Source organism: Anthonomus grandis, chromosome 22 (assembly GCF_022605725.1).
Source record: "Anthonomus grandis grandis chromosome 22, icAntGran1.3, whole genome shotgun sequence".
Taxonomy (NCBI): domain Eukaryota; kingdom Metazoa; phylum Arthropoda; class Insecta; order Coleoptera; family Curculionidae; genus Anthonomus; species Anthonomus grandis.
The window spans coordinates 43,576,972-43,597,950 of NC_065567.1; the positions used below are offsets into that span (position 1 = coordinate 43,576,972).

At 34.9% G+C, this 20,979-nt stretch overlaps 1 protein-coding gene across 1 annotated transcript in view; it reads left to right on the plus strand.

Annotated features, from left to right (window-relative positions):
- Window positions 1–20,979, plus strand: part of LOC126748415 (polyadenylate-binding protein-interacting protein 2B) — a 50,321-nt gene that overhangs the window by 26,415 nt on the left and 2,927 nt on the right. Inside the window, exons 2-3 of the mRNA XM_050457650.1 lie at window positions 7,201–7,379; window positions 16,635–16,711. Of these exons, the coding sequence (XP_050313607.1) occupies window positions 7,201–7,379; window positions 16,635–16,711 (256 nt within the window). The remainder of the gene's footprint in view (window positions 1–7,200; window positions 7,380–16,634; window positions 16,712–20,979) is intronic.

Here is a 20,979-nt window from a genome sequence, read left to right on the forward strand (position 1 = left end):
GAATTTCAGGAGATACGGGTATTATATCGATTAAATAACAGCGGGCGCGGACTATAAATAGATCGCTGGCAAACGACATGTGCTGCGTTCTAGATTTTGGTTGCTAGATCTCGATCGGGCGCTAGCTTGAATCAAAAATTGGAAAGTCGATTTTACATCATTGTCTGAGAGATGGTGAACTCAAACAACCTCGCCTATGGTTTGCAGCTAGGCTTATTCTAGGCATTAAATGTTCTAAGGTAATAATATAATATTGTATGAATAGTACTGATCGCGACATTTAGTGTCTAGTTAATGGCATTGTAAAAATAAAAACTCCTAGATGGCGTTAGCTGTTCTTCGCTTTGAATTTCAAACAATTTACTGGAATCAAGTTGTTTTTCTCTATGTCTCTGACTAACGTGATTTTTCTATCTGTCTGTCTTTATTATTGATCATGAATCAACTTTTACGTATTGGCATTTTCGATACAGCCCGGTTGGTGCCATTGTTTTTCCTGTAATTTGAATACTTTTGCCTTTTGAGATGGGATTGATTCTTGACCTTAGCCTTCTTCTGACCTTAGTCAGCTGCTGTCCAAGTCAGGGAAGATAAAAGAAAAGTGTAAGCAATGACATGATTTATGATTTGTTTTTGTTATTTTGATTTTGGGACTAGTCATATTGGCTAATTTATATCATTTGATGGCTCCTTAATTTATTAATTATTGTCTTGTGTCTAAAATTCTTTCTTGGTAATTTAAATTATGATGTAATTTACCATATCTACCTAAATAATAATTTATTCAGTACCTTTTAACCCTGGAATGCTACACTTATTTCCGACTCTGCATCTGCTACACAGGGGTACAACCGTACCCCAAATAAAACACGTCGTATTTTAGAAAAACGAATAATTTATTCACTTATAGAAAAATAATAACTTAAACCGAGTCTCTAAGAACACTTTTAACGCACATCCATAATAAAATGTTCATGCGGCACAAACTGAGCATATTTTTTTTTGATGTTGCAAACACACGAACTTTTTGCATACAGCACAGCTTATTCTCGATTTTCGATCCTCTCTTCTGGGACAAAGCACACACCTACCCACTGTTGTTGTAAGCCTAGTAGGTACTTCTTCTGAAGTGATTATCTTGAGGACCCTACATATAGTTTCACGGAGTTCGCGCCTCAAAGTTGGAGCTTCCAAACGACTGATCATGCGCGGTCTGACCAGGTCAAGGGCAAGCTTCTTGAGGTATTCTCTCCTGTGCTTTACAATTTCTTTATTCACTTCACCAGAGGCACGCAAAAGAATCATTGAATTATATCCCAGAATATCCAACAAATTATAGAACAGACATAATGGCCAGCGACGTGTTTTTCTACCAGTAGAATAAGTGTGGCACAACTGGTCTAAAGTAACCACTCATCCTTTTGTAGAATTATAAAATTGAATAATTTCTAGTAACTTGGTCGTAAATGGCTCATCACCCTTTCTGTCCAAGAGGGTCTCTTACCTACTGGCGTAATAACAGATGCATCAGTATCTTGGTCATCGTTCTTATTTGAATATTTCAATCGTTGAACTTCTCGTTCAACGATTGAAGAAGATCAAATCTCGAATATCTCGTTATTAGTATATTGGGTGATTTTATCAAGATTTTCTTGAGTGAAACATAATTTCCAAGCTTCAGTTCTCGATGTTATATGTTTTGCTTCGTTTTTTTTTTCCAGGTAAATCCAAACCAGATTTCGTTTTGGTGTACGATGAATTGCGCCTTTCTTACCTGACCACATAAACCCATTTTTACCCCTTAATTTGGTAGGCACTGGTAAAATTTCCACCATATCTCTGTTGATCGCCTGTATTTCTGCCAATGGTATATTGTCATCTTCCGAATCTGTATCAGATGGAAAGGTATCCTGAGTCTGTTCTGGTGCAATAAAATAATTAAGATTGATTTGATTGCCGCGTTTCATCATTCATATAACGGCATCTTCCTCCTCGCTGTCATCCGAAAAACTGTCTGAATCAGATTCATAGAGAATGCGATGAATTTCTCCGACATCTTCAGGCTTTGTTAGGTCGAAGAACCTTTTCTGCCCAGCAATTATTCATGCAGCCTAACAAAGAAAATCAATATTAACTTAAAAATGAAAGAAAAATATAATAACTTAAAAAAAAAAACTAAAATATTTTCAAAGTATTATAGACATATTTTAGAAATATTTTTCAAAAAAAAGATACTTACTCATATAATAATAATTACCAAAATCTACTGAGAAGCGAAATAATCACGGAGTATATTTGACCTAAACTGCTACACTGGGGTACGCGCTAACCCCAAATATCACAAATCTCGAAAAGAAAAAACCGTGTGCCAATGTCAATTGTCGCACGCGAACTGACTTGCCGCGTCTTGAAACTAATAAGACGTCGGCGTTCGTTCCCCCGCCCACTTCAATTTAACTTGAGATATGATTAATGATGGGGTACAAATGTACCCCAAGTAGCATTCCAGGGTTAATATCACTATCCTGATTTTCATACAGTATTATATGTAAGCAACCCCACTGAAAGATATATTTTTTTTATTATTTGATTTAGTACATATTGTACAGTGTAATGTGCGGTAAGTTACTGACTTTGGCCAAAGGGTAGTTACATAATAGCAAGATATTGATTTTTTCAATGTTTTAGAACTGTTAGATTCCAGGGGTTGTACTTTTAACAAGAAACTGTCTTATAATGTTTACTTTATTTTTATTTAAGGAAAAGTTTGAACAATGAAATAGCATATTTTGATAATATAATGTTAATAATTGAAGCTTATTTTGTGTTTTACTATGTGTTACCTATATTTTTTAACATCCTTTTTGTTTATGTAAGAACCAATTTACCAGTTAAAGGTTCTTTTAACTGCACTTTAAATAAACACATTAAACTGGATGGCGCCCACATTTTAAAAGTTAAGCATCTCTAGAATAATTCATGCCAACCCACCACCAATTAATGTTCTCCAGACCGATAAGCGGCCGTTAGCATATGTGCCACTTTATTAAAGACTTTCATCAGTCAACTTTTATTAAAAGCAAAAATCTAAATAAAGGTGGTATTTAAGTTTATTTAGAAAATCTCAAAAGAAGGAGTTAAAGTCAATAACCTGAATGCAGCATTAAGATGACATTGTATCAAATTCTTCCTAATTTCTAAATAACAACGTCAATTTTCTTAATACTTGATTATTTATTTTTACCCTCCAATCTACTAAGGAGCATTCCTGCTGAATTGAGTATGGGGTAATTCCTTCGTGATTTTATTAAATTTTTATTGATCTTTATACATTTAGTATAATCTTTTTTAACACCCTTTATAAATTCCGTTAAAACTTTGCTCTTGTGTTCCTGCTGCAATCATTTTCACTTATTGCCTCTTTCAATGCTAATTTATTGATACTTATTATCTCCGTAATATTTATCATGGGAATTACTGCTGAATTGAGTAGGGGGTAATTTCTTGGTGATTTTATTAAATTTTTATTGACCTTTATACATTTACTATAACCTTTTGTAACACCCTGTATAAATTATACTTTACAGACTTTGTTCTTGATACAACAAATGAATGTTTATATATATTTTTTTATGTTTTAACAAGTGTGTATAGCTGTGAATTGTTCATTGTAAAACTTGTGAACTTTTTACTATAATGTCTTTTTATAATACAGTAATATATTTCGTGATCGTTTTTTTGTTTCATTTCTAAAATCCAAACCTATGTATCTAGTAGGAAAAGTCTTTCAGAAATTATAGTACACAAATAGAAAAAGTAATAAATGGAGAAGTTTCTTTAACATGGAGACAAAAAAAGTCTCAATTTAACATTTTCAATCTACCTGCCTACTATAAAAAATTTCCGACAAAACATACAATTCCCACTAATTTTAAGCGCACGATATAGTAGACCGAAATTCAAGTTTGGCGCCATAATGTTACCGCTATTATAAGGTCACAAATTTATTTTCGTTTCGGCTTAGTACTATTCGATATTCAGAAGGTATGATATTCAATCTTCTTTTGGCTATTGGCTCTTATGGAGGCTTCCTATCTCAGAAGTATTAACTATGATAAGCGATAATACCATAGAATATTTTTAGTATTTATGTTCATAAATAAATAGGAGTATAGGAAATTTGTCTGACTCTAAAGTGTCTTTTACTGGCTATATTAATTTTATTGTAAATGCCACAAGAGACAAAAAGATCTATTCACAATTCTAGGCGTTATTTTCAGTTATTTCTGTAAAAAATAAAATTTGAAATACTTAGGAGTATACTTAGATCAAAATTTAAGTTAAATCCATTTTCAGGTGAGTTTATAAAAATCTAACTATGTGATCATTATAGGAAATGGTAAAAGTACCAGGTTAGCTAACTGTAACTGTTTCATAAAGTACTAACAGAACTGAATGTCAAAGAAATAAGAATTTATTATTATTATTAACAAAGAAATAATTAATGCACCACCTTGCGGACCATAATTTGAGCTTATTTTCTATATCTGAATATTTTTTATCTATATTTATATTATTAATTTTATTTTTTTATTATATTATTGTTTTGTAACGTGTGCATTGTATTAAAAACAAATACTATACCCATTATTACTCATCACTGTACCTGTAATTTTGTTTTTTTTTTGTATGAAATAGCATTAAAACCCTTTCATAAATATTATTATGAAAATGTAAATACGTTAATTATTCTCCTAGTTTTTGTACTATTTTTATTAGTATTCTGTATTTAAAGTTGATTCGTAGGGTTTCTTTAGGGTTCTACTTACGTTTGGTTTATTATTTTTATCTATAGTGTTTAGTTTTTAAGTAGTTCATCTTGTTCGAGAGCCCCATTTTGGCCCCAATTTAGGTTATTTAGGTTATATTATTGTAAATCCGTTGTAAATAGTATTGTGAGGAACGAGAGAGAAAATAAGAGGAACGAGTTTTACAACTTAAAGAAGATCTGGAGAAGAATCAGAAACAATTAATGACTAACTTTGAAGCAACAGTAGAAGAATTGGGGCAAGTACAAAAAAAGATCCAAGAACTAGAGATGACAATAAAACGGACTCCTCTTCATCCCGATCCTGGAATGCAAACAATGATGAAAGTAAAGCCACCAAAATTCGACGGCTAAGAAGCATGGAGTACCTATTTGAATCAATTTGAGGCCGCTGCTAGGGGAAATCGCTGGGATAACGAAGAAAAGGCAATCAATCTGAAGCTAAGCCTTAGAGGAGAAGCTACAGAAATATTAAGAATGGTGCCATCTAAGGATCAGCTCAATTTCGACGTACTGATGCGTACCTTAGAGATGAGATACGGTGAAGCCCATCTACAACAAGTGTACCAGGCTCAATTGAAATCTAGAAGACAACAACCCGAGGAAGGACTCCAACAGTTTGAGGCCGATATTGCTCGATTAGTAAATCTGGCTTACCCTTCAGCCCCAACAGAGTTCCGAGAACAAATTTCTTTAAATTGCTTTATTGACGGAGTTCGAGATCCAGATACTAACCACGCTTTAAGGATGGCTCATCATAAAAATATTTCAGAAGCTTTGGCTCATGGACTAGATTATGAGGCAGCTTTTCAAGCAACTAGAAGGCAGACACGAATAAGATAAATCAGAACTTCGGAAAGTGATCTCGAAGACCGCCTAAAGAAGATTGAATAATTATTAGCCAGGAAACCTAAAAGACCATTGCAATGCTGGAATTGCAATGAGGAGGGGCACCTTAAACAAATCTCCAGAACTAAAAGCTTATTGGTCTCAATGGAATTTGTTGGTTATAAAAGATGGATTGTTAAAAAGAGTCTGGGAGAGCGTAGATGGAAAAGAAAAGACATATCTGACAGTCCTTCCTCGAAAACGGATTCCGGAAGTTCTTGAAGCTGTTCATGGCGATGTCGGCTGAGGACATTTTGGAGTTAGTAAGACCTTAGGAAAAGTGAGAGAACGGTTTTACTGGCTGAACAGTCATCAAGATGTTGAACGCTGGTGCCGATAGTGTGAGGAGTGTTCGTCAAGCAAGGGCCCAAGAACCCGGACAAGAGGAAAGATGATGCAGTATCTTGTTGGTGCACCCTTTGAACGAATTGCCATAGACATAGCAGGACCCTTTCCTACTAGTAGCTCCAGAAACCGATATGCTCTTGTTGCTATGGATTACTTTAGTAAGTGGCCCGAGGTTTATCCGATTCCAAACCAAGAAGCAACGACAGTAGCTGAAGTGCTGTTCCAGAACTAGATTTGTCGATTTGGTGTACCCAGAGAAATACATTCAGACCAAGGAAGGAACTTTGAGTCACACTCAGTCATCATGACTCAAGTGGTCCCATGTTTGATCGGGATGATTAAACTTGAGAGGGGAGCAGTATTATGAAAATGTAAATACGTTAATTATTCTCCTAGTTTTTGTACTATTTTTATTAGTATTCCGTAGTTAAAGTTGATTCGTAGGGTTTATTTAGGGTTCTACTTACGTTTGGTTTATTATTTTTATCTATAGTGTTTAGTTTTTAAGTAGTTCATTAAGTGTTCGACAGCCCCATTTTGGCCCCAATTTAGGTTATTTAGGTTATATTATTGTAAATCCCTGTAGTTTCAATTTTCTAGAATTTGTATATTTGCTTGCTTTGACTGTCAGTATTCTCCTAAAATTATTGGTCTCTTTCAGCAAAAACAATGAAGATAATTCAAAATATATTTCGAAACTGTTTCATCGGGTTTTAAAAAGGACGCGCTTCGTGACAATTCATTCAGTTTTAATTGTTTAGTCAGTTTTTACCTTACCTACTACCCAGAAATGTATGCTTGCATTATTAATGTTACTTTCTAAATTTCTATAATTTAATAGATAGTGTGACTCATGTGAATAACTAATTTCTGGCCCATGAGACACTGATAAACGTATTTGTTTATATACGTGATTGAGTTTATTTTATCTTATTTGGATTATATTTTGTTTTTCTTTTCCAAATTTGAACCAAAAAGTATCATTAAACTAGTTATAATTTAGTTAGTTCATACTAATTTGCCTGTTCTCTTTGGCAAAGAACGCTTTAATATGATTAAAATAAATATTTTTTTAGTTAATAATAATTTAAAGGTAGGTAATGCATAAGTCTATGGGATTTTTCTCTTTGTTCTAGTTATGAAAATGCCACCATCAGTAGATCAATGTAGTGATAGTGGAATTTATGAATATGAAAATGCATTAACTGTAAATGAGGAGTTGGAAAATACTGCCGATCAAGAACTTAATTCACCTCCAGAAGATGATTTTTCTGAGTATCTGTGGATGGAAAATGAAGAAGAGTTTGACAAGGAGGTATATTTTTTATAGTTTAATATAATAATTATTTTAAATAATGAGACTCATATTATCATGGAGTTATTACGCGTGTGGATAATACTATATGTATGCTTCTTAATTGGTCAAGGATATACTTATACAGGGCGTCTCACGACGAATAGACGCGATCGATATCTCGGAAACTTATTTTTTTAAAATTTTGAAAATTGGCAACATGGCACAATCGATGGAGGCCACACAACTAAAATATTTTGACAGTTGTGACGTTTCCGGTTATACCGGAAGTAGGTGTCAACTTCGTTATTTTAAATGGAATACCATGTATATTTTTACATTTTTGGCTTTCACGTGAAATTCTAGGTATATTTTGTGTATAATGGTCCTACACCTAAGTGTAACCGTTTTTGACATATTTTTAATTTCATGTGAAAAATTATGTTTATAAGTTTAGAGATTACTCCCTTTTAGTAGCCTTCATTTATTGGTTAGTTTTGGTTTTATTTTAAAGGAAGGACCACTTTAAAAGAATATTTTAATATTTGTCTAAAAAAAAAGATACAGGGGGTCAATGGGCATGACGAGTCCATCAGGAGACCTATATGCAAAACTGCCTTGAGGGCCCACTGTTTCGACAGGGGAGTCAAAAACTAGCATTAAAAATTAAAATTAAAAAATTATTAAAAGTCAATTTCCTTGAATGGAAACCCCCTATTTTTATTATTTTTTCATAAAGATAATTAAAAATAAGGTTAACTTTGTATAAGGTTATCTAGTCCGAAAATTGATAGTTTTCGAAATATTGACAGTTTAAATTTGGCCTAATATCAAAAGCCGCATAGTAACACGGGTCAAGGATTGTTGATTAGTTGGCCATGACGGTTGTCATAGTAACCTCTAGAAGCGGCAGTAAGTCAATGGATTATAACAGAAATGTCAGTATTGCTTATAATTTCGTATTTTTTTTTAATTAAATTATACAGACGAAGATTATTTAAATTTGTTTATTATCTATGAAGAATGTAACAAAGTTTTATCGAGAACATGCCAAATATTTTCCGATAGATTCCCAGAAAAACAGAAACCATCATGGTGCGCTGTTATGGGCAAATAATAGAAAATTTTACAAATCTCGGCAGAGCAACAAGTTATTTTAACAAATCTTCACAATTTCCTCCTTGAACTTCTAAACATTTTTCACATCTGCGAATTAGCTCGTCATGGGTTGCCGCTCTAATTGACTCTGGAGATAAACTTTCAAATGCTTGTCTAACCCTTTCCATACAATCCTGCTGCGTGGTTAATGGATTGAAATAAACAATATTCTTTATTTTCGCCAAATAAAATAATCTAGGGCAGTTAAATCCGGAGAACGAGGAGTCCGTTATTAACAATCCACCATTAAATGATGCATCTAAGAATCTCATTACAGGAAAGGTTCTGTGTAGTGGTGCACCATCATGTTGGTAATAAATGTTTCGGTGTTCTGCCAATGGTAAATTCATTAAATATTCTTTATCCAAGCCCCCTAGAATATTTAAATATCATTCTCCTGTAAAAATTGATACAGAATTAAAAATTAAGCACAAAAAACATTAAACTGCCAGACTTCTTGATAATTTTGTGATTTCACAGCATGAGCATTTGAATCACTCCAAACATGGGAATTATGTCTGTTAAAAATACCATTTTTTGAAAATTTTGCCTCATCAGTCCAAATTACGTCATTCAAAAACTTAGGATTTTCCTGTACTATTGTTAAGATAAATTCACAAAACTGGATTCTTTTGGGCAAATCTGTTTCTCTAAGATGCTAAACCAAAGATATTAAGTAAAGGTGGAAGTTATATTTCAACAAAATCCTATGTATTGTGTCTTTGGAGACTCTAGTTTGTGAAGCTGCTTGTCTTAAGGACGTCCTAGGATACGCTGCAAAATATCCCAAAATTGCAATTTCAATATTTTCATTGTCAACAAGTGGTTTCCTTTTTTACGCTTTCGCCTTAACAGTGCCAAAATAATTTTCTATTATGCGCCTAACAGCGCAACATGATGGTTTCTGATGTTTCTGGGAATCTATCGGAAAATATTTGGCATGTTCTCGATAAAACTTTGTTACATTCGCCATAGATAATAAACCAATTTAAAAAAACTTCGTGTGTATAATTTAATCGCCCCGACATATTAGTTTTTAAAAAATTACGAAATTACAAGCAATACTGACATTTCTGTTAGAATACATTGTCTGTCTGCCGCTTCTAGCGGTTACTATGACAACCCTCATGGCCAAGTGGTCCTTTCTTTAAAATAAAACCAAAACTAACCAATAAATGAAGGCTACTAAAAGGGAGTAATCTCTAAACTTATAAACATAGTTTTTCACATGAAATTAAAAATATGTCAAAAACGGTTACACATTATACACAAAATATACCTAGAATTTCACTTGAAAGCCAAAAATGTAAAAATGTACATGGTGTTCCATTTAAAATAACGAAGTTGACATCTACTTCCGGTATAACCGAAAACGTCACAACTGTCAAAATATTTTTGTTGTGTGGCCTCTATCGACTGTACCATGTTGCCAAATTTTTGAAAAATTAGTTTCCGAGATATCGATCACGTCTATTCGTCGTGAGACACTCTGTATAGTTGCCACCACCAATATTCTATTTTTCGGTTTATTTATCAAAGGAAGGTTATTTATCTCTGCCGCTGGCAGAGCCTTTCCGCGCACCTTTAATAATAAAAGAAACTGCAAAATAAGTTATTGGTGCAGGAAACTGTAACCACTCTTTTTTCCTCACAAAATCGACATCATCGGCCTGTACGCATCTAAATGATACTCCCCACTAATAATAATACAATATTTTTTTGATTTCCCTTGCCATGAGGTGATGCTGGTTCAGATATTTTAATTTAAAAAATGTCTTGTAATGACCTTACATCCGTAAAGTAGCGGATAAATTCAATAAAAATGAAATGAACCGTTTCTGAAAAAAAAATGCCCGAACCCGTCGATTTTAATATTTGGTTTAGGGTTTTTCTACGTGGAAAGTATATATACAAGGTGACTAAAAAAAAGATATGACGTCATCGATATGTTTTTTAAATGGAAACCAACATTTTTTAATGCAGAATCAGAAAGAACGCATTTTTTTACAAAGGATATGGTACAAATGAATAGTGGTTATATAAACAATTTTGAACGAAAAATGATTATAAAATGTAAAATTAAAGGAATTCTATCTAAATTAAATGTTCGAATTGAGCACCGTTAACAACCTGACAGTAACCAAGGCGATTTAAAAATTCTTTTTGAACGTTGTCAATGACATCTGGAGTAATATTTCTAATTTCCTGGCGTATTTGTTCTTTTAAATCTTCTAAACTCGCTGATTTAGTGACATACACTTTATTTTTTAACTATCCCCATAAAAAGTAATCGAGGAGTTTAATCGGGCGATCTGGATGGCCAATCAATGAAGCCTCGTCTACCTATCCAACAATTTGAGAAAACATCATCTAAATAATTTCGATAAATGGATAAAGCATAGTGTCGCGAGGCTCCATCTTGCTGAAAAAAAAGATCACGTTGGTGCATGTCGGGTTTTTCCAAATTCGGATACAAAGTTGTCATAGCAGGGATAAGATCATTTTGAAGAAAACATTTGATAAAACTCTTCCTTCCACTATACCGCACCAAACATTGACTTTTTGAGGGTGTTGTGTATTACAATCTGTGAACCAATGAGGGTTTTCGGTCGCCCAGTATCGACATTGGACCATTAACAGAACTCTCTGTTCACCTGGCCGTTTAGAGTAAACGTTGCTTCGTCAGAAAATATTATCCGTTTTACAAAATTATTGTTCATATTCATTATCATTACATAATTGCTGCACTTGCTCACAAAATTCATTTCGGCGATCAAAACCATCTTCCGGTAGTTCTTGAAGTGAAAATATTTTAAAAGGGTGCTTTTTTCTATACTTTATTTTTTTTTTATGGTAAACACAAGCACAAGAGGAAAGTCCTATGTCACTCTTGGAGTGGTGCTTGCGCGAAGATATTTGTGGGCATTTATCTTGAATCGCTGTAGGTTGTATGCGTCGGGAAATATGTGAGGTGGAAGCCTGTTCCACAAAGAAGATGTTCTCCAGATGAATGAGTCCCGATACAGCGACGTCCTTGGGGTAGGCAGGTGGACTCGATGATGATGAGCCGCAACTGCTAGACGCGTCCTTCTTGCCGGAACAGCCCTGGGTGTAATCAGGCCTGCCAGCTCAGAGGAGCACTTACCGTGATAATAACGGTAGAATAAACAGAGATCAGCCACCTTTCTCCTGTGCTCCAGACTATCCAGACTCCCGTCGATAAGACGAATAGCTCTCTTCTGTATAGAATCTAGCAGCTTTAAACTATGCTTGGGTGCAGAGCTCCAGACATGCGAGCAATACTCGAGGGAAGGGCGTATTTGAGCTTTATAAAGAGTCAGTAGCTGTTCTGGTGTATACAGTTTTTTCGTTTTGAAAAGCACTCCGAGTTTTTTGGAAGCTGCCCTGGCGATCTCGGCAACGTGGTCATGCCAGGACACACTGTTGGTGACTTCGACTCCTAGAAGATGTAAAGATGATTTCATTGGCAATGTTTTCCCTGCCATAACCAGCTCCGGGCCACCAAGGTTAGTCTTCATCGTAAATACTGCAGCCTGCGTTTTTTTAGCGTTAAATTTTAACAAGATTGCTCTAATATCGTTGTTGGTTGAAGCTACTTGTTGCTGCCTAAGATTCTTCTTCCTAAGAGAATTTGTTAAATTTGTCGGAGAGGTATTCATCGACGGCTACTTGGATTGTTCGTTGTTCAAGAAAACTTTTGATCCAATTCAATAATGAGCTTTGTATGCCGATTGAGGAGAGCTTGGTTAGTAGTCCCTCATGCCACACTCTGTCAAATGCCTTGGAAATGTCAAGAGCGACTGAGCGGGACTCGCCGTGCTTCTCCGTCCACAAGTGTGTGACGTAGGCCAGAAGATCGCCGGTGGATCTAAGCTTTCGGAAGCCGTATTGATGATCGCTGATTAGTCCAGATGATTCCAGATATCTTAACAGTTGTTGGTTGACTGCTTTCTCCATAATCTTCGATATTACTGGAACTAGTGCAATCGGGCAGTAATTGGAGGGCATCGTCTTCTTACCCTTTTTGGGTACAGCTTGCACTCGAGCAGTTTTCCAGCTTGTTGGAAATTGGCCCTGCTTACGATGCCGTGAACAGTCTACATAAGGGAGGAGTTAATTCGTCTGCACAACGTTTTAGTATTAGGGCTGGAATTTGATCGGGTCCAGAAGCTTTGTTGGCGTCTACGCTTTTAAGAATTTTATTTATAATTCGTTGGGGAAACGAAGTTTCTCCCATCGATGAATTCACCCTTGGCAAATATGGCGGTGTTTTGCCTTGCGAGTGCAGAGTAGAAATGGACGCGAAGAGTTTACCCAGTAAGTTGGCTTTTTCCCTTGCTGTTACCGCGATAGAACCATCATCTGCTGTTAGGGGTGGCAAGGCCGACTTAGCAAATCCTTGACTAACGGCTTTCGATACCGACCAGAAAGATCTTGTTCCATTTGGGCAGTTTAGCAGTTTGTTTTTGATCCTGTTGTTGTAACTCTCTTTGCATTCATCAATAATTCGCTTGCAGCTATTTCTGGAGGCTAAAAAGTTCCTCCGATTTTCGATGGAAGGATGTTGACGCCATTTGCGATATGCTGCGTTTTTAGTGTTTACTGCCTTTTTGCAATTCAGATTGAACCATTGCTTGTTGTTTGATCCGCATTTAGTAGAAAAAGGGATATAAGCTTCCATTCCTGCCAAGATCGTCTCTGTAATTTGGTTTGCACATTCTGAGATGTTATTGGTTCTAAAGCAGACTTCTTTCCAAGGGAATGAGCGATAAAATTCCCGAAGATGGTTCCACTCTGCTGATTTATAGTGCCATACCTTTCGCGGCATCGGAGGATCCTGCGTTTTAACCTCCAACTGGCAAGAGACTGTTATCAATTTGTGGTCCGACGTTCCTAGGGGGGCATGTACTGATACTGTGTACGAGTCAGGGTCTAAAGCCAAGACCAGATCCAGGAGACTCAGACAGGTGAACATTTGTTGTTGAAGGTTTCACCTTTGTTTCTGCCAATGCCAGAATGTGAGGCTTATTTGATTGCCTATATCGACATGGCGGCGAAACGTGAGTTCCATGGAACCACTTCACGCCGCCTAAGTCCTATGTGGTGGTATTGAATCGGGCGATGCAAGTGGACAACATCTACCACCAAAGGGGTCTTTTAGTCGCCTTTTACGACAGGCAGAGCGTACCGGAGGGCTATTCTACCCCGGCCCTCCCCGGGGGACAGTATGACAGTAGACTACGATAAATTAACATTAGAAGCCATGCCTGTTATTGTGGCTTTGGGATTATTTTGGACCGTTAACAGAATGTTCGGAATTCACGAAACTTTGCTTCAACTATGCCTGTGGCTAATAGGATACCGAGCAGGATGAGTTGCATTAAACAACTGAACCACCTCCTTTTGAGTACGCTACATATCTCCGAAACCAATTATGCACAAGATTTCGATTTTTTCACGTTTGGTTAATTTTCTCATATTTAATACAATAACAGTAAGCAATAAAGTGTAGTTACTAATAAAACGCAGGATGACACTGCTTTCGCCTCTTAAAAAGCATAAACACTACTTGCACATGTAAAAATACTTCAAATAGTTGCACCAAAATACATTCACTTTTTGACACTGACAGCAACAACTTAATTTAGATAGGTATTTGTTTAATTTTCCATTTTATCATCATTTTTCGTTCAAAATTGCTTATGTAACCACTATTCATTTGTACCATATCCTTTGTAAAAAAGTCCATTCTTTCTGATTCTGCATTAGAAAATGGTGGTTTTCATTTAAAAAACATTGATGAGGTCATATCTTTTTTTTGAGTCACCCTGTATATTTAATTTCAACGTGGAAAAACCGTAAACCAAATATTAAAATCGACGGGTTCGGGGATTTTTTCAGAAATGGTCCATTTCATTTTTATTGAATTTATCCGCTACTTTACGGATGCACTGTATATTTTTTTAATAACATCTACCTCCTCATCCCAAAACGAGTGTGTTTTCTGAAGTTGAACTTTGTTCGAGCATTTGAACATCATATAATTGTAAACAATTTTTATATCATTAAATAAGTACTTAAATAAAAATCCCTAATTATATTTGTAAGTAGAAGTCCATTCTTGAAGTGGAGTGGCTACAATATAGCGGGTTGGGAAGGGCGGGAAGACTTTTCTCCACAAATGAAAATGCCGATCTTTTGTCAAGAGTTATGCATTTCGATGAGTTCACTCATCATCATCATCAGACTCTAAAATTTTTTTTTTCTTTTGAAAGAAACACATTAAAATAAAACAGTAAGTCAAAATTACAAGGCACAACAAAAATTCACGAAATTCCATTTAAAAGTCAAAGTTATCCATAAAATTTTTAAAAAACCATACCTTAAGCGCCCCTCACACGATCAGTATTACTGACAGTCTTGAAGACTGACAGTATTTTGTCAGTATTTTTCACGCGACCTCACACGATCACTATTTTCTATCATCATCGTCATCAGTCTGCTCGAATCGTCTCTTGAAGTGTGTTCAGTCACCAGTCTGCTGCTTGAAGCAGTTAAAGCCTGTTCGTTCGCGTCATTTATCTGTTAGTTATTTTGCTATGGATTATAAAAAGAAAGCCTGCGCTGCTATTATGATTTTACATTTAGCAAGTGCTAAACGCAATAAACAAAAGAGACGCTGAATTAAGCAATGGATTAGTCAACGTGAAAAATATACCTTTTATCCCGAGGATTACAAAAAATATTTCCGAATCACAAGTGTAGTCTACAACGAACTTTTGGACTTGGTTAGGCCTTATATTATAAAACAACGAACAAACATGAGGGATCCTATATCAGCAAATGAAGGATTAGCAGTAACTTTGCATTTTCTGGCAACTGGAAGATCATTCGAGGATTCAAAATATTCTACTGTAATTTCTTCCTCTACTATAAGTGAAATTAAGCATTAGTTACTATATGACTCTTGCCTAAAATGGCTTCTTAGCGTATTGATTTGTTTTTTTTACATCGTCAATGGTCCCATTCGGTTTGCTCTTTTTAAGCAGAGCTTTATATCCTCTTCTTTTCTTATCTGTGTCACAATATTCAGATACACTTGAATTCCACAATTCGGGCATAGACCTATATAGGTCTATAAATTGCGTTAAAATATATTTTTTCCTTTTTCTTCTGCTTCACACAAGGTGAAGCTATCGAGCTCAGAGCGGTCGTTTCCTAAGTTTCTTCCATTGCGCAGAGTACTCAACTTATCTCTGCTTCTGTCTCTGCACGGTGCACGATGCAATTCAGACTGACGACTGTTGGAATGATTGACAGTCTCGCCCTCACACGGGCAGTATTTTCATCAATCTTTTAGCTCCGCCCCCAATGACTGACGTGATTTTCAGGATTCCGAAAATCACATCAGTCATTCATTCACGACTGACAGTCTATCAGTATTTGCCTTCACACGATCAGTATTTGAAATACTGTCAGTAATACTGATCGTGTGAGGGGCGCTTTACACTACATAGTTGTGATGTTTACATGAAAAACAATAATTATGATAATAAAATTAATAAATAGTATAAGGCGCGACATCTAGTAAACGCAGTTAAAACTAAGGTTTAAACATTGAAAGATAAATCTATAACGATAAAGGCGAATAAGGTCGAATTATTATTGAACGTCCACAGAATACTACAGTAGCGCGGGGAGAGGATATTATTTAAGAAAATGTTATCGCGCCTTTAACTATTTGTTAATTTTGTTATAATTATTGTTTTTCGTGTAAACATCAAAGCTATGTAGTGTAAGGTAATGTATAACTTCGACTTTTAATTGTTATTTCGTTAATTTTTGTTGTATCTTTTAATGTTGACTTATTGTTTGTTATATTAATGTGATTTCTCTCAAAAGCAAAAATAAATGTTAGAGTCTGATGATGATGAGTTAACTCATCGAAATGCAGAACTCTTAACAAAAAGATTGACATTTTTATTTGTGGAGGAAAGTCATCCCGCCATTCCCAACCCGCCCTAATTATATTTTATATGTTCCAATAGCATTCAAAACTGTTTAATGATGAATTTTATTGAATATATATTTTTTAAGGTCATGCAAAGATTAGAAGAGGAAGCTTTAATGGAAGAATGTATTGCCTTTATGAGCAATGAGAACTCCAATTCAGGGTATGTATTTTACAAATGTTCATATTGTCAACACTATTAATACGGCAAAGATCATTTCTTATTTTGAGTGTTTTTATAATCCAGGGTTTGGTAAGTTGAATATTTTAGGGTTGTTTTAAAATATATTTGTTACTAATTGCATCTGTTATTTTTAACACTAGCGGAATGACATTTTTGAAACATTAACTTTTTTTGCCAAACGAAAAATAGTGCAGTTTTTCCCAGCCATATTAGTTTTTTAAGCAAGTTAGTATATACAGGGTATTCATTTGAAAACTTCCCACCATGGATTTATCGAAAACCACTGTTTAAAAAAAACGCCGAAATACGTCAAAAGGTTTGTCAAGGGGAACAACTTTCTAACCTAAAATTACTTCACCCCCTTTCACCCATTGCCCCCCAGGGTCATCCCCTTAAAAATTTTAAACGGCAAGGGGTATCGAGTAATAGCTTGTTTAAAAGGTCTTTCAAAGTCTTTTATTTTGACGTTTGATTTTTTTAAATCGATCGATTCGTTTTCGAGAAAATTAGAAAAATCTTTGTTTATCTTAATTTGTTTAGATAGAAAAAAAAAACATGAAAATATTAGTTTTTATTTAAATAAGTGTTCAAAATGTTGCCCATACCCAGTACCCTCAAAAAATTAATGTGTATGAGCAGGCATTTTAGGAAATAAAGTGATTGGGCCATTATTTATTAACGGAAATTTAAATGGAGACATTTATTTGGATATGTTGGAAAATACCATCAATCCGCTTATCACTGAATCCATTGAAAACCAAATTTTTAAAATTTCAAATAATTTAAAAAATTTAAAATCAAACATTAAAAAAAATATTACTTAACATTGGTATAATATTCTTCCAATGCAGGAATTACATGTGTAAAACCCACATAGATTGGTAATTATAATTATTTATGCTGTGCATAGCATATTGAAAATCAACGCGTTGTTTTTAATAAAATAAAATATAAACTAATAAAAATAGAATGTAAACATTATAAAAAAATAGAAAATAAAACTCCTATCAAATAGCTATAATAAACCTATCAAATAATTATTTAAATAAAAGGCTCAAAAAGAACTACTTCTTTAGCTAAACAAAAGGTTAGCCAATCGTAAAAGCTGTTTCTTCCTTTCGAAAGAGTTTGAGGTAAAATGGAATGGGCAGATTCACCAATTTTGTTTCTCAAGTCCTCTCAAGGATAACCCCACAAATAAAAGTCATGTGGTGACAAATCGGGAGATTTTGGAGGGCATTTAATATTGCCAGCCCCACTAGGTGGTTAGGAAAAGTATTTGTTAAAAATTCTTTTACCCTAAGAGTGTAAGCGCATTATGAGCAGGACAGCCATCTTGTTGAAAATAGAATCCCAGGTCTAAATCAGGGAGGAGTTGAACGGCAGGAAGAACTTCGCGCGTTCAAAGTACCATCAATGAAAAATGGCCCAATAATACGGTCCAAAATACCAGCCCAAACATTCAACTTTTGACGGTACTCAGTAAGGAACCAAAAACTTCTGTGCTCGTTCCTGAGACCAGTAACGGACAATGAAAGGATTGTGTTTACCATGAAATGGAAAAGAGGACTCATCTTAAAACAAAATATTTTTTAAGAAATTTTCATTTTTAATTTGTCATTCTTCGGCACTGGTCTTCAGGAAACATCTCCTAAGTTTTGGAATATTTCAAACATTTATATCCATATTTTTTCCAAATACTCGTCACAGTTTTATGGTGCATACCCAATTCCTCTTCAATACTTTTGCTTGCTCGATCGTGTTGAATCCAAAACTAAAGCATTGCAAACCATTTTTTCCCGCCGTGCTATCTCCTGGACCCTTTCAATAGCGTGGTTCTTGAGCTTTGATGTGACAATTTCTACATTCTTGGAGGCAAAAAGATGTCTCAAAATTTGACACGACATATAAAATAGTTTTAGCACAAGGAATTAGTCAATTTTTAAAATTTACTAAGAATAAATCCCTCCGTTGTACTGTCGAATTGCCTCCATAAAACCATGTAATCCATTGAACTTTTGCGGATAGCCCTTCCATGGCTTAAACAGTCATAATGATATATATTTAAAAAAAAAATAAAATAGCGCTTTAAGACTCAACAGTGCAGTATGGAATCACACAGCAAAATCAGATCTGCTGGTTGTGCCGTGCCGAAAATAGCAAATCAGACGATCGGAATCCACCGCACCGCTTAACAATGAGAAAGTAGGCGAGAAGCGGTGTTGCCATTTATAATGCCTATGTAGTAGTTTTCTATTCGCTAACCTATATATCATGTTAATGGTACTCATGTGACTTTATTATGGTAATCTTATCGGGCAGATGCCAGCAAGTTGTTCAAATCAGATCGAATTAGCGTATTTTTAATTATCCCTGTTTTCATAAGAATGTAGATTCGATGGACTTATTTAATTATGTTATGATTTTTCGGTATAAATATTTCTTCTTAAATTCACTAAATCAACTTTAATATCTAAAAAAGTGATTTATTTTGTCAGGAAGTGCCATGTTACTAGGTGGGAGGTTCCGGGCAATATTGTATTTTTTTAAGTGTAATTTTTCAAGTTCCGGTGAATTTGCATTTGGGTTTCTTATTGAAGGTAACACGTTTAGCATTCTTTCTTATATGAACGGCCAACCGATCAAGTTGGTGTAAGCCTGGCATATTTTGCCGACCCAAATTTTTTAGATTCTTTTATAATAAAAAGAGGTTAACCACAGGCAAGGCGAGTGCCATTGTATTGAATCTATTTATTTCTTCATTATTAAATTTATTTGCTATATTTAATTCTACAAAATTTATTTGAGTATTTTTAATATTCGTATGTGGCGTCCTTGAACATTCTTTATACCTATACCTGCCAATACAACCTCGGTCATACAGGGACAAACTTTAACCTTCCCAAGTAAAACCATGAAAGCTTATTATTTCGATATTATTTGCACAAGAAATAGCATTTATTTGCAACACTTTTTTATAATACAGGTGAATGTTTGGTAATAATTTTTTTATAGTAAAGACTAGCTGAATGCCCGCGGCGTTGCTCGCGTAAAAATAAAAGAACAGTCGAAGAAGGCCTCCAATAATAGTAAATGCAACCCACAATACACAAAAATAAAATCCGAAGCCACGAGTGATGGAATTATATATGAATACTAACTTTTTAAAAAGTTAAATTTATTCAAATAATTCTGCACAAAAAAAGGGGTTGACTATCTATTTAACTACGATCTTTACTACTCGAAAATTAAAAGATAAGTAAAAGTAAAACTAATTATGGAAATTAATACTACTTATAAATGTTTATTTTGCGATACAATAATAATGAAATAATATTATATGAATAAGCAGGATTATCCGGTCATCGGGGTTATTGGCCTGGTCGCATCACATAACTCACGGCTCAATGATTGTACATGCAACCCACAATACACAAAAATAAAATCCAAAGCCTCGCCTCATTGATAGAACATGCAACCCACAATTGCCACGACGTTTTTCTTGAGGTCAAGGGGCGCGATTAATATAATATAATTATCATAAAACCAAGACACAAATAATCTTAAAAATGATTCGTTAGATGCAGAGCGAGCGGTAAGTCTGAGTCGAGTCACCTCTCGGGTATCAGTCTCGCATGGACCTGCCTTGTTGTTATATCTACCAAAATATAAATAATATAGAGGCACTTTTTCAATCATATTTATTAATCAGTTTTATGCCGCTATGCGATATTTATCATATCGCTAACACCCCTTATCGGTGGAATTTCAAAAAGTTCGTTCGTATCCGAGGCCTACATTATAAAAAAACATTGTTGCAGTTAATTTTTTTTTCTTAAGTTGATGCCTGCGACTCGTTGGTGCGAGCAGTCTCCGTTCAAATTCTGAAGCCACGCCCCCTTAGTTCTCGAGGTTACGGGTAACAATTTTCCCATTTTTTACCCCTTATTTCGAAAAGTCTGTTCTTATCCGGTGCCCACATTATAAAAGGAACCCGTTGGCAAAATTTCAAGTTTCTAGCTATTGTAGTTTGGGCTCTACGATGATGAGTCAGTCAGTCAGTCAGGACAAACTCTTTTATATATATAGATTGATTAAGAAGAATTACATTTTGTGAAATCCTGACAGCTAAAATTACTGTAAAAGCTCGGCTTATCAAAAATATTTGCGTTAGTAATCAGTGCACTTTCTATTTTAATCGGCACTAAACAAACCTGTGGTTACTAGAATATCAACAACCCACGAGT